Source organism: Beta vulgaris, chromosome 2 (assembly GCF_026745355.1).
Source record: "Beta vulgaris subsp. vulgaris cultivar EL10 chromosome 2, EL10.2, whole genome shotgun sequence".
Taxonomy (NCBI): Eukaryota; Viridiplantae; Streptophyta; class Magnoliopsida; order Caryophyllales; family Amaranthaceae; genus Beta; species Beta vulgaris.
The window spans coordinates 56,735,826-56,750,148 of NC_079203.1; the positions used below are offsets into that span (position 1 = coordinate 56,735,826).

The 14,323-nt window shown below is 31.7% G+C and overlaps 1 protein-coding gene across 1 annotated transcript; it reads right to left on the minus strand.

Annotated features, from left to right (window-relative positions):
- Positions 1-6,770: 6,770 nt before the first annotated feature.
- Positions 6,771-8,293, minus strand: LOC104905957 (abscisic acid receptor PYL4). The gene has a single exon (XM_010694623.4). The coding sequence runs from the start codon at positions 7,920-7,922 to the stop codon at positions 7,134-7,136; it is 789 nt and encodes a 262-aa protein (XP_010692925.2). The 5' UTR covers positions 7,923-8,293; the 3' UTR covers positions 6,771-7,133.
- Between the last annotated feature and the right edge of the window lie 6,030 nt (positions 8,294-14,323).

Below are 14,323 nucleotides of genomic sequence, written 5' to 3' on the forward strand. Positions count from 1 at the left end.
CCTTAAATGGAAATGTCATAATAGATGCTACATACCATAAATGGATTCCTTTTCACCATAAAAATCTTAAAATACTATTAAAAAGTTGGTGGTCCCCCACCTTCTCTTTTAAAATACTCATACTTTTTCCTTAACAAATGTTTTTATATTCAAAAAGTGGTGGTCCCCTACTTTCTCTTTCTACCTTTCTTAAAAACCCTCCACTTTCTCTATGTAGCAAGAATAAAAACACGGAGGGAAGTATGTGTTAATTATGAAGTCAACTTCATATGTATTTGACTCTTATTAACAATCTTTTTTTTACTCTAAGATTACAAAACTAATGTCACGGAGGAAAAAAATGGTTAAACCGCACCAAACCGTTTTTGCGCGGTTCGATTTGGGTTGGTTTGGGCAAAAGTGCGGTGCGTTTGGGTTGGAAAAATGTCAAACCGTATATTTGCGGTTTGGGTTGGATTACATCCCAAACCGCGAACACCCCTACACACCATACATCTAGTAAATTTGCTTCATTTTCGATGAGTAAATGTTCTATTTCAACAAATGTTTATTTTAACCATATTTTTCAGCAAAATATTCTATTTTACGTAAAAATTATTCTAATAAGTAAATGTTTTATTTCAACAAAATGTTCGCTTTAAGCTTATTTTTCAGCAAAAAATTATGTTCTATTTTTCATGAACATTGTTCTATTTTCGATAAGCAAATTTTCTATTTTAAAAAATGTTCTTTTAAAACTTATTTTCCACCACTATGTTCTATTTTCCCTGAAAATGTGTTTATATTTGATAAGCATATCTATTTAATTAATTGAATTCTAGTAATTTTCCACTTCAACAATAAAATGTTCATTTCGTAATTGGATTGTGGTAATGTTCCACTTCAACGGTAAAATGTTATTTTTCGTAAATGAATTTTTGCAATGTTCCATTTCAACAGTAAAAATGTTTTGTTTTCGAAAGTGAATTTTTATAATGTTCTACTTCAAGAGTAAAATATTCATTCGTCTTCGTAAATGTTCTATTTTATATTGTGTGAGCACAGTTCTCATTGTGCTCCTAGGAACACAATGCACACATTAGTGGTAGATCAGATCAAGATGAGGTAGATAATGTGATGAGTCATGACTCATGAGTGAGACTATCCTTAGATAATGGTTTCACAGTAAATTTTGGGCTTTTGGACATTGAGTTGCAGGTTTGAAAGTTGCATCTGGTATTTCTAATGTGTTATAAATTTAGCCTATATAGTTGATGGCCAAATGTAAAAAGATGTCATTAGTTAATCATACAAGTTGTTAAAGCCCAAATTTTGTGGAGATGGTGGAGGGGATGAAGACAACAAAGAGATTAAGATTATGCAATTATAGTTAACTGTTCATAGCATCAACTAACTTTTTTATTTTAAACCCTAGCCTCCTCCTCTTTCCTCTACCCTCTCTTCTAAAAAACCTAATTATTTGGCCCATAGCTAAAAGTTGGTCCACTTGGAGTTTTATTAGGCCCCCATCGGAAATCCCTTTGGTGGTAAGAATGGTCGTGTTCGACCAACACCTCTCGCAGGTCAGCCAATCCAAATACACAAGTCCATGCTTAAAAGTAAGGAGTATAAGGAAATCCCTACTTTCAAATACAAGTAGATCGTACCGTAATGGGGTTCGAACTTATGTTCAAAGTCACGAAATGAGCTCCCCACCACATAAAATGGTGAAATGCATTGCGGTATAATACTCCTACAGGCTACAACTACTCATTTGGATTGGGTGGAACAACTGCGCTGCCATACCAATACCATCCTAGTAGGACCCGGACCCGGACTCAGACCCCACACTCGATCGGTACCTAACTCACACGAGCTGGTCACAGGCACACAGAGGAGAGGATTCAGGAGAGAAGAGAAGAGGAAAGAGAGTGTTGCCAATTTGACCAGTCAGCAGCAGGTTCATGTCAGGGATTAGATGACCTCATAAGATGCATGCCGTTGCCTGCCTTGTCTCACAAGTGGGGTGCCTACTATTATTATGGACTTTGCCCCTTCGTCCATCCCTAATACTATTATTAGTACCCAATCTAACCTCCTTTTTTTTCTTTCTTCTTCTCATCATAATATTCCCTTTTACTTACTTACTTTCTTTCTAAGTAAATTCACATATTGCACATCTGCATGCCACCAAAAACAAGTGTCTATAGACTATACAACCAAGAACCAACCCTTATTTCGTTGGGTTCGATGCAAACCAATTTTCCAGAATATATATTCTACTCCAACCAGTTTAAATAATGAACGTAGGCCAAACTGTCTATCATATATTACTAAGGTCCAATAAATATCATGATATTCAAGATTGTTTTTCGTCGACATTATTCTTCTTTCTCACTGTTCTGGTCTTCTTACCACAAAATTACATGTTATTTAACCTAACTTTTTCTCATAATAAGTTATATTTTAAATTTTTTTACCTACATACTCATTTGTCCCTAAATATCGAGTCCAATTTCCTTTTTATTAACCTATTCTCCAATATCTTTAACATATATATTTTGACAATTTTAACAAGATACCACATCATATTTGTTCTTGACTTCTTGTTACATATAAGTGGAAAAAACTAGTCAAAGTTGAAGAGATTAACCTTTGAAAATTAGACATTTGAGATCATCAAATGAAGCATCGTAGATTGAAATCTATCTATATAAATATATTAAAAGGTATTCTTAATAAAGGAATGGAGACATGTGGTGCTCTCTTTAGGGGAATTTTACTTTATGTAATTCATGTAAAATAAAAAAAAATTAGAAATTGCATAGTATAAGATTTGATCTCGTGACCGAGAGTTCATATATATTAAAGTTTTAACCACTAGACCAAGTTGTATTTAGTGTTAACATTTTAAAGTACGATATTAATAAAACAAATTTTTCTTTACCCGTGGCATAGCTCGGACCTAATAACTAGTTAATACTTATTATTAGACAACACTAATCATATTTAGACTAACATGATTAATACACCAACTAGATAGGCTTAGGTTTTTCTACAAATATTTTTCTTTCATGTATGGAGAATATTCGTATGTGTTCCTTAATAGATTTTTCATTTGGTTATTGTACGACTTTAAAATAATCTTTCACTACTCATATTCTAATTATATAAGTAATAGCATACTCCCTCTGTTTTTTTTTATCTTTCTCACTTGGAATCTTGGCACTATTCATACTTAGAGAGAATCTTCTCAATATTGTTCAATTTATAAGAAAAGATATAGTCATGTGGGGTCTTGTTTGATTCGTCTCAATTCGTACATTATTAATATTCAATCGTTATAATTTTTACTAATATATAATGAAAGATATTTAAGTTCAAAGAGATGCATTGGGAGACGCGCACAGAAAAGTGAGAATGATAAAAAAAAACAGAGGGAGTATGTATTAAAAAATAATGGTTTGAGTGTGCGCATTAAGACGAATCTGACAAAATGACGCACAACTATATATTTTATCAAAGATTGGTGAAAAATTTATACTCGAGATTTACTAAATTTGATTCTAAATATAGCAAATGTAAAAGCTACCAAAAGACTTACGGGGTACAAGCGTACAAGTTTAAAACTTATTAAAATGTTGAATATTAATAATCAATAAGGCCGGTTTGGGGTTAATCTCCACTCAAGGTACGTACTTTGAAAAAAGGGATTCCGTCCCTTATCATTCTTTCCACTCTCAAAGTATATTTCCGCTAACTCGTTTCAAGTTAACCTACAAAACTTCCTATTTGATATGATCGTTTACCTTACCATCCTAAAAAAAAAAAAAAAACAATCATTTTATTGTAGAAAGGACTATGGGGGAGTGAATGAGTGATATGAGTAATGACTTATTCATGTGAGCACATACATACAATAAAAACATTATACGTGGCATTTATGTCATTCTGAATTTCTTCCTTTGAAATTTGAATTGGATGTCCACTTGCATATCAACTTGCACTTCAATGACCATCAAATTGAAGTATAAAATTTAGAGAAAGAGGATGGATTAGCAAGTTGCAACGTTTTTCTTTTCTTCACTTTTGCTTTTTTTCCTTTTCTAAAGCAAGTTGAGTTTTTGGAAAATGAAAATTCAAGTTGCAAGCGGCTGGTTAAGATTCCTTCCTACAGTACTTGATACGCCAATAGAAATTTTGCAACCTCAAGATGTCCAAGTTCCAAGCAGCCATGTATTCCTGACTTTTTTTCAACTCACATAAATCAAGTTTATAATAATTTACTATAGATAAGTTTAAAATAGTTCAGATAAATTAAGATTAGGATTGCCAATTAAATTTAAGGTCAATAAATTCATATTAGGTAAGCAAAGTTTATTTCAAGGTTAATTATAAGTATACATACTTCTATGATATAATAAGACTAATAAGTTACGATAAAATTATACTAAGGTGAATATAATACACTCTGCATAATTAAGATCTGATAAGAAAATATATACCGGTTTATAAAAAATATTATTTTAAATGATGATATAAATCACTCTCTTATATTTAATTATTAGATATATTTTGGATTTTTGGCTTTGAAAACAAAAGTAAATAATTTTGAGTTTTGGGACATGGTTGTTGAGCTAAATATGTGGTCATTTTTCAGTACCAAAAACGTGTGGCCCTTTGTTTTCTTCTTTCAATGATAGTAGCCCAAGATAGGAGATTATCATGCAATAGTCTTGAATCAACCATCTATCATTTATCAGATGTCATATCATCTCTATCTTCGATCAATTAAGTTGGTCCTCTAATTAAGCTCCTCTACATTTTCATATATCACCGCACTATCGAAATACAAGTTCATATCCCACAAGGCCACACTATGCTAAGTCCTAGCTTCTAATATATCCAAAGTAAGTTGTATCCTCATATTGCATAATGAATGACCGCTAATGCATATATGAATGAACGTCATGCATGAGGAATTGAGGACTGAGGAGGCATGCAAGATTACGAATTTGTCAAAAGAAACGGGAGCACATAATAACCTTGTTAAGAAACTTACACTTTGATTTACTTTCCCACGCCCAGGCCAGCCAAGGCCTAGCTGTTCAAAATAATAGAATAGTCCTTGTTACAAATTAAACTTGCATATTGTGTCATAAATGTATTGCTCATAATACTGAATGGAGTGAACCGTAATACTTTATTATTTCGAGAAGATAATCAATAGTTAAGATTATTTAAGAAAAATGAATTATAATGAAATTGTTCATCATGTCAAAATTTTCTAATCTACAAACAAATATTCAAAAGAGTAGTTTGGTCTACTAGTTAAGATTGTCCCCCGTCTAGGAGGAAGACGGGGAGTGACTGGGGTGGGGAAGAAGAGTTGTTACGGGGGCGAAGGGGATGGATGTCTGAGCGGTTGAAAGAGTAGGTCTTGAAAACCGAAGGCCCAAACCCTTCGACCCTTCTTTTTAAATGGGGGAGCTCGGAGCCTTGGAACATGTAATCATGAGATCCGATCCAACTATAATTAGCATTTTAAAAGCATAGAGAATGTGTTATCAGGTATCCTCTTTCTATTTAGCTCATAATTTTCAATTTAATGTTTGTAATGTGTTTATATAGTGTCAAATAAGATTGAATAATTTTTTTTTACTATAATTGATCTTTACAAGTACACAATAATTTAGTAGGATATATTTTGTTGGGATGTATATAGATGGTCACTTTTTACTAGATACAAATCGTACAATTTTCTTAATATATTCTTTATTTCATACTTTAAGGGGTCATATTTTTCTCTTTTTGAACTTTATAAATATTATGCAATTATTACGTGACATTTTACATTGAATTTGTCTAACCAATTGATTATAAACATTATAAAATGGAGGAAATACTCTATATTGTAATAATTATTCTAGATCATATACAATATACTATGTACAATGAAAAATTGTTTAAATGAAAATACGATATAAATATAGCCAACCCTCGCTCTTAAAATTTTGAAGATCCAAATCAATAAATATCTAAATCGTAAATTCGTAATATCATACTTGTAAATAAGTACTTAGTGGATACCCTTAATTCACTTCTCTTGGCAGAATTACGCACATTTTTAGTGGGAAGTAACAACATCTGCTTTAATTTCTTACATCATGCATGAGTCATGACCACTACTCTCATGGAACAGAAGTAACTATTTCCATTCACACATCTAGCTAACTCTAAAATCAAAATGGCTAGAGAAAATAGTAGTCACATTATTATTGAAATTGGAATATATTATTATCGACAATGACAAAATTATTGAAAGTCATTAAATTAAAAAAAAAAAAATATCATTGCATTGCATTGTTGTTGCTTGCTTGTACTTCCATGATTCATGGCTTCCTTATTAAGTATTTTGTGATAAAGACTTATGAGTTAAATTAAGTTGCAAATGGAGGCCAGATTGTAAACTATGGAGCCTGCATTGTTGAATTGGTAATAATTATATACTCTACTATAAGTATAATAACACTGACATATTCTTGTTTGAGAATTCAAAAATATATATTCGTAAATCATGGATTACCAAAATTAAACTATATATGTAGTTGACTAATCAAAATATTATCACTACGGACTACCCATAAGCTATACATATATAAATTAATAAGGTAATGATAAATACTCATATTAGGATTAATAATTCTAATTGGATTCATTGAATTCTCAAAAGGTTGAAGATTGAAATATTCATTATACAATATAAAAAATTAATACTATAATGAAAGACGTGAAAATAATCAATAAACTGGTATTTAAACATCTGGGGTCTGGGTTGATAAATACAATCAAGAATCTTTAATTTGTGAAACACCAATTAATAAGTTTTCTCTTCATTAAACTAATCGATCAGTAAAGATAAAGAAATAAAATAAAAAAAAAGGTACAGAAAATGGCAGTAATTAACGACGAATAACATGGGTGGAGCAAATGTTCTTCGTACCAAACAAGATGATGGTGTAAGTGTAACCATATTTTCAATCTCTCTCCCAAAAGTTAAGGGAAAGAAAGAAAAATCCTAATTATCTGCTGGATATCAACAGTGAACGAACAAAGAAAAATTGATCTTCAAACATATAAAAAACAAAAATCATTCATGATACTTTACATGATGATGATGTAGTTGTAGTTGATGATGAACATGATTTAGCCTTTCTCTCAGCGATCTTTGTAAGGGATTGTAAGTTGCATCGTACAATAGTATCCACAAAAACACATGTTTCTTCTCTTGTATTACCAGGTGGTACATCTACCACATAAGATTCAACCACTACTGTCCCAATCCCCTTGTTTGTCCCAGTATGAGGAGGTGGTGCATCAGCGGAGTAATAAGTGGAGGGGTGTAAAGTGGTGATTGATCGGTAGTTGTGTAGGCGATGTTCGCCAGCTACAACACGAAATCCTATAGCATGAGATTCTTCATCAAGTACCTCTAAACGTTCTGTACTACAATTTGCTGGAAGACCTGACACCACGTGAACCTCTCTAAGACATCCTACTTGATTCCCATCTCCAGCAATCACACGACAACTTCTTAAAAAATGTTTGTAAGTCTGTGGTTCATCAAAGCGACGGACTACAGGCCATACTGTTTCAACAGGGGCTGCGATTCGTTGAACGACGACTGAGCAGCACTGATTAGGACCAACTTCATGATTGTGGTATTTAGCGACGGTGTCCATTTCTTTGTCTGGAGATGGGCAGCAGAGAGAAAGTTCCTTCGCTAATTCATGAGCTAACGAGGGTTTCATCTCGGCTGCAGTGGTTTTGAGAGGTAGCATAGTAATAGTAGTAGAATCTACTATGGTGTTATTGGTAACAAATGTACTGGTTGTGGTTGTTGTTGTGGTTGTGTAGGTTTGAAATTGAAGAGCAGAATGCATTTTTGGTAGCTGAAAATAAAACCTTGATATTGTATGTTGTTCTATTTCTAGCTAAGAGAAAATTAAGAAGAGAGGTGGGTGTGATTTGTGATTAAAGGGAAGAGAGAAAAGAATGAGGAAGAGGGAAGGTGATCTTATGATCTTATCTGGCGAGATTGAGATTACGCCGGACAAGCAAGTGGGAAGAGCAAGTTGCATCAATTTTAATACTTGGACGTGGTTTTAGGAAATTGCCCCTTTTCTTTTACTAGTACTACCCAACTACTCAAACTTGCGCTTTTTTTATTTTTTATTTTTTTCTAATAAATTTTAAAAAATCAACTATCTCAACTTGCAACTATAAATAATATTATACTTTAGTATTGTCCATTTGTTTATAAATTATTGGGGCTCTAGAATTGCGGAGTTATGACCCAATGGGACGGCATCGTACCATTTCCAACTTACTGTGCCTCGTTTTTATTTATATTTTTCAAAGTTTTATTTTTTATATTTTTCAAAATTTTATTTTTAGTTTGATGGGTTAATAGGGTTATACATATAGATCCCCGTAAAAAAAAGAAAAAGGTTATACATAATAGATGTCTTCCGCAAGTGCAGGTGATGGACTGATGGGGTGGTCCACCCAAGTGCACAAGTGATTTCTAACCTCGGACAGTCGGGCAAAATATTGTTTATACATGTTTTGATTTCAGTTTCATCAGGATGATTCATTGCCATTACCTTTTTTTATTTGATATTACTACTTTTTACTCGTGTATATCTATAAATAATCCAAGGAAAATTTGACTTTAACATTTTAAATTTATTATATAACCCTCATTATCTAAACGATCTTGATTATTAATTAATTGGAATAGTTAAGAGGTAAGCTCAAGTTTAGGATAACTTAGTTAAGCAGTAAGCTCAGCTTATAAGTTGTGACAGACTAATAGTTAATACTTGCATTCAAACTCAAGTTATATCTCAAGTTTTTTAAAGTTAATTTTTTTTGTAGTTCACGAACTTATCGAGTCTAAGTTAGCTATACTAGATTGATGAAAATTTCAGACATATCATGAATTAGTTCACAAGCTAGTACAGGTTCATCAATGCCCATAGTCTTAACCTTTGGGATTGTTTTCTTTCAGCAGTCTCGCATCATATATAAATAAATAAGAATTAAGAGGAGGTGATGACCCAAATATTAGAGGAACAAGAGGGGAAAAATAATTATCCTCAAAATGAGCGACACCTTTTACCCATTTACAAGGTTACAAGTTGATAATTTCAGAGATTAAGTTCTCCAATGATCAGATTGTAAGGAATCAAACATAACTAATATAAGTAGATATATAATTGAATATCTGTATAAAAATCTTCAATTTAAAGTTAAATGTCTATACATTGAATATAATTATTAAAAAAATTTAGTGATCTCATTATAAATGTTTGTTCAAACGTACAATATGGCAATACAAGACCAATAGACCACCTCCAAACTCATAACATATCCGTTATTTAATATTCGTAACGTTGGAACGTATACAATGACCAAAGAGGATAGAAGGATAAAAAAGAAGTGTCATGTGCCGGGAGAGAGAAAAATATAATATATTGTAAAAATTGTCGACATTGCAAATATGGAGAACTTTCTAAAATCAAAAAAAGTTGCAAGTATAAAAAAGTAGAGGAACTATGTAATTATCAAAACAAAAAGCCTAATACAATTTATTAGATTAGACAAACCTACGTTTTTCTAACAAGCCTATTCAATCTCACTCTAATCCAACACTAACTCTAAACATCTTGCACCAATCTCTTATTTTAAAAAATTAACTTGACAGTCTTACTGAATGAATTAACTTATGCACTAAATGGACTAAACGAGACACTAAATATATTAATTAAATGCGGTTACTAAATGGATTAAACTAATCACTAAATAGATTAAACTAGCTAGTCACTATATAAAAAAGGTGGTATGTTCTTTTCTTACTAGCATTTATTGCACACGATGCGTGCTTGGATTCTTTTCAAGACAGAATCTCGGTTTTCTTCGACATAAGTAAGAGTCAAAATATTGAGACATACGAAGTATAATTGTTTTTAGTTGCAAAATTTGATTAGTTTAATTTAGTCTCTGTCACTTAATTCTCTCACCATTCTTTTTTTTTTTTTTACTTTTTAAAGTTAAATTCTATGAACAAAATAGAAATTTTATTGAATTTATTTATGATTTCTAAAATTATAATTTTTTCTTGATTTTTGAATTATGTACATTGATTCATAGATTGTGAAGAAATTAGAAAGTTTGATTTCAAGTCAAATTTTTGTGAATATTTTTGTGAGTATGTATTGACGTTGTGTTATTTGAGTGATTTGTATAATGTAAATTATGCAATTTTATGATTTTAGTTGACTTGTGAGTGATTGTTATAATATTATTTCCAATATTTTTGTTTGAAGCCCCCCTTGATTTGTAAGTGAATTTAATTTGTAATTTAGAAAGAAAAGAGGAAGGGGGGTAAAAATAGTCTCTTTATTCGATGACACCATAGCTCTTCTCTTTTCTTATCTAATAGAGATTATTGGACTTGAGCCGAGTTTAATTTTAAATTAAAAGTAGACAATCTCTTACTGTCTTACAAGACTAAATAAAAGCTTAAAACCAACATGATTTTTTTTACAAGGAAAAACCAATACGATACAATTTTATTTCAAAGGGGTGTTTTTTAATTTGCCTTCCAAGAGGAATGGTAAGCTACTAAGCTCTAGCTAGTTGATACTATACAAAAAAGTTTTTTTTTTTTTTTTTTTTTTTTTTATGTATTCTTACGATATTGCCGTAATAAATCCTAAATTTTTTAGTGATCATGAAGAATGAGTAAACGTTTCAATCGATTAGATGTAAATAAATTTAAAAGAGGCAATAGGCATTATTAAGTATTAACAAGAGGAAAAAGTAGATTGAGTTAGCCAGCAGGGAAGTATTCAAACTGAATTTCTGATACGCATATATCTTCATCATGTCCAAAGACGTGCAACTTGGCTGATATTTACATGTGCGATGGAACTTGTCTCAGCTCCTTTATACTTTAGATTTAGTTAAGAACATGAAGTTAATTTTTGTGAAGCAACAAATGTATTAGTGCAACAACAAATAAATCCGTGATACATTATCAACTTGGTTGTAAAATTTATCCTGGGACATTGCTTTTATCAGCTCATTTAGTGTCAAATACATTGCTTATCCTCCACTTCACTAGTCACCACCACTTAAAATTGATTTATTTTGTGTGAAGCAATGTATTTACGCTTTATAGGAGTACATTAGAGAAAAAAAAATACTTTCACTACTACAAAGCGTAAAATAATACATTGCTTAAACCCCCTCTCCTCCACCATCACCAGTAACCACCACCTAAAATAGTAACATGTTATACTTTGTATACATTATTTATTATCAGAGTCTTTTTAGATTCAAATAGCTACTACATCTTCTCCCCTTTTTTCTTGTTGGAAGCGCATCACATATTCTATAGTATTATGGAGTAGTAATAGTTTCTAATTAATAAAAATAAAAAATATCCTCAAAGAGTAAACATCTTACTTTAATTCATTTTTATGTCATACAATGTTTTTTTCCCTCCTTTTTTAAGGTTATCAACTAACTCAACTCATAACAGTTCTCCATTTCCTACCCACCATATGCTCCCCATGACAATCAAACCCCTATTACTAGAAGGAGACGAAAGGATGAAGTTACCGTTTTTCTATCTCTTTATTTTATTCAAGAGGCTCATCACTTGTATCTTTTTTCATCTTCTCTTCCCAATTTAATTTATTTCTAGTGTCATTCAACCTATTTGTCTTCATCCCTTGCATGTAAGGGAATTTTATGCCCTAAATACTATTGTTTATACATATGGTTGAAAAAAAAAGTTATTGTTGAAACTTTATGCTCTATTCTCTAGCTAGCTAGTTAATAATTGCACTAACCCATGACATCAACTCAACTAGTGTAGTAGCTAATAACTAGAGAGGTATAAGGCACTCTTCTCTTCCTCTAACCCTTGAAATTAAAAGGAAAGAAATGCATAACTGGTTTTGTTCACTAGAAATTAAACCTTCCCTGATTATTTATGAAAAGCTTAGAAGTTGGAACATCTCTTTCACTGGCATTATGTTAAAGGAGCAACTTGTAGATTCATTTTTCTCACAATTGGAATCTCATTTCAAACCCTACCACCTCCAATCCACTTTAATGAATCCTTCGCACACCCACACGGCCACACCCACACCCACATATCAAAGCAATTCTTTCACCTCTTGCAGTTAACTTAATTATTTCTACTTGCAAACGTCCAAGATGATCTAAATATCTAATGTATGCATAGACTTATGCAAACGTCCACCTCCATGTTTGCACCCTTACTTATGGGTTGTCCTCGTATAGGGCTCACTCACTCAGAGGCCCAACAAGCCCCAAACCCCCTCCCCGGCCTCCCCCAACAATATTGAAATTTTACTTCCACCAAAATTTGAACCTTGGTTCCCATGTAGGAGATAGGAAGCCATGCCAATAGATCCAAATGTCCTTGATTCCTTATTTAGATAGTAGCTAACATTTAAAATGTAATTGAACTTAAAGTTTACTGACGACATTACTAAAGTGAAGCGTTGTTTCTAAACATCGTATGCACCCCACATTTTAGTTTCATCAACTTATCATAGTTTTGTATTCTTTAATCTTTTTTCATAAAGTTTTATGTTTTATAGTACATGGTTACATAGATGAAAATTTCAAAATGAACCGTAGGATGTGCAAGGGGAACTTTGTTAACAAAATCACATATCCTTTTGATGTTATTAGATGTTTCATCTTTCTACTTTAACCTTGTGATCCATAATTATTAGATTATGACCTTGTTATTCACTTCACTTTAAAGTATTTTTTTTAGTATAAGGATGAGGAGCTAGCTCATGTGGTAGAGCACTCCCCTCTGATCCTTGAGGTCAGGGGTCCGATCCTTACCCCCAGCATTATGTTGGACTATTTCCTTAGCATGCTGTGCATGCTTTACCAGCCAATATGCTGGTAGTTCCTAAAAGGCTAGTAGTCTTGGTAGGGGTTAGCCCTTGGGCTGACTTAATTTCCCAACCAAAAAAAAAAGAAGTAATTTTTTAGTATTAAATAATCAATATGATTAGTGAAAATTAGTTTTGATCATGAGTTTCACTTTTACTTGTTATAAATAGTGTCCAAAATAATACTTATTAGTTATTACAATACTAATTATATAATGAGTAGCTGTTAAACATTATCTTATTCTTTAAGTTTCGGAACATCTTTCCAACAAAATTATGAATTACAAAAAGAGAACTCTAGATAAAGTTCGAAAATTCCCTCAAAACTGATCAATGCTAAGGGAAGATAGGACCCTCAAAATTCCCCGTAAACCCGTGGCAACTTGTGTTTCACTTTAGTTGATAAATCACAACTTTGATTTGTTTTAGTTCAGCTATAGTACATGGGTAAGTTTTCCTTTTGACAAATTGCAGAAGAATATTATTATGTTCATAGCTAGTAGGCTACTAGTACAGTATTTTCTCTTTGTTTTGGTCATATACTTATGTACTAGTTGATGATGGAAAATCAAGAGAACCTTCTTCGTCTTGAGTTGTTAAAATGTCAAGAAAATACTTATATATTAACAAAAAGTGCGATCAAATTGCATAGAAAGAAGAGAGATTATATATGTTCAATGCATGTGTAACAAGCAAGAGGCATATATATACAGTAATACAGATTTTCGCAGATTGTATATGCAACTTGTGAGTTGTGCATGATATTATAACTTGTACCTACTACCACCTTCAGAAGATTCAAGGAATATTTATGTGCCCTTATTGCATATTGCATTAAGGTAATGCTATTTGCTAATTGTCCTAAATTAGCTGACTTTTCTTAATGCTTATGGAGATATTTAACATATTCAACTCAATGATGTTTATCTTCTCATCCAAATCATATTCTTTTTATCTGAACTTATTTTATGGATGAAATAAACTTGTTAGGTCTTCAAGATAAACTTTTAGTATAATTTGCTAATTAATTAACACTTTGAGTTTTGCAATATTGATATAATTAGTAGGTAGTTGTCCAATTAGAATGTATAAATAAATGTTAGCAACTAGTATGTAACATGTTGGATTTATTTCAATGAATTTTTTCAATATCTCAACTTTATATAACTTGACAAAATTCACTGTAAACTCAATAGTAAAGCATGTGTGACTTTTCTAAAAGACAATTTTACTTCTATTGACGAAAAATTGTGAACTCCCAAATTTACCAACTCATTAATTGAAAATTCAATAAAATTATAATTTTAAGCTTTAATATTTTACTCATTTAA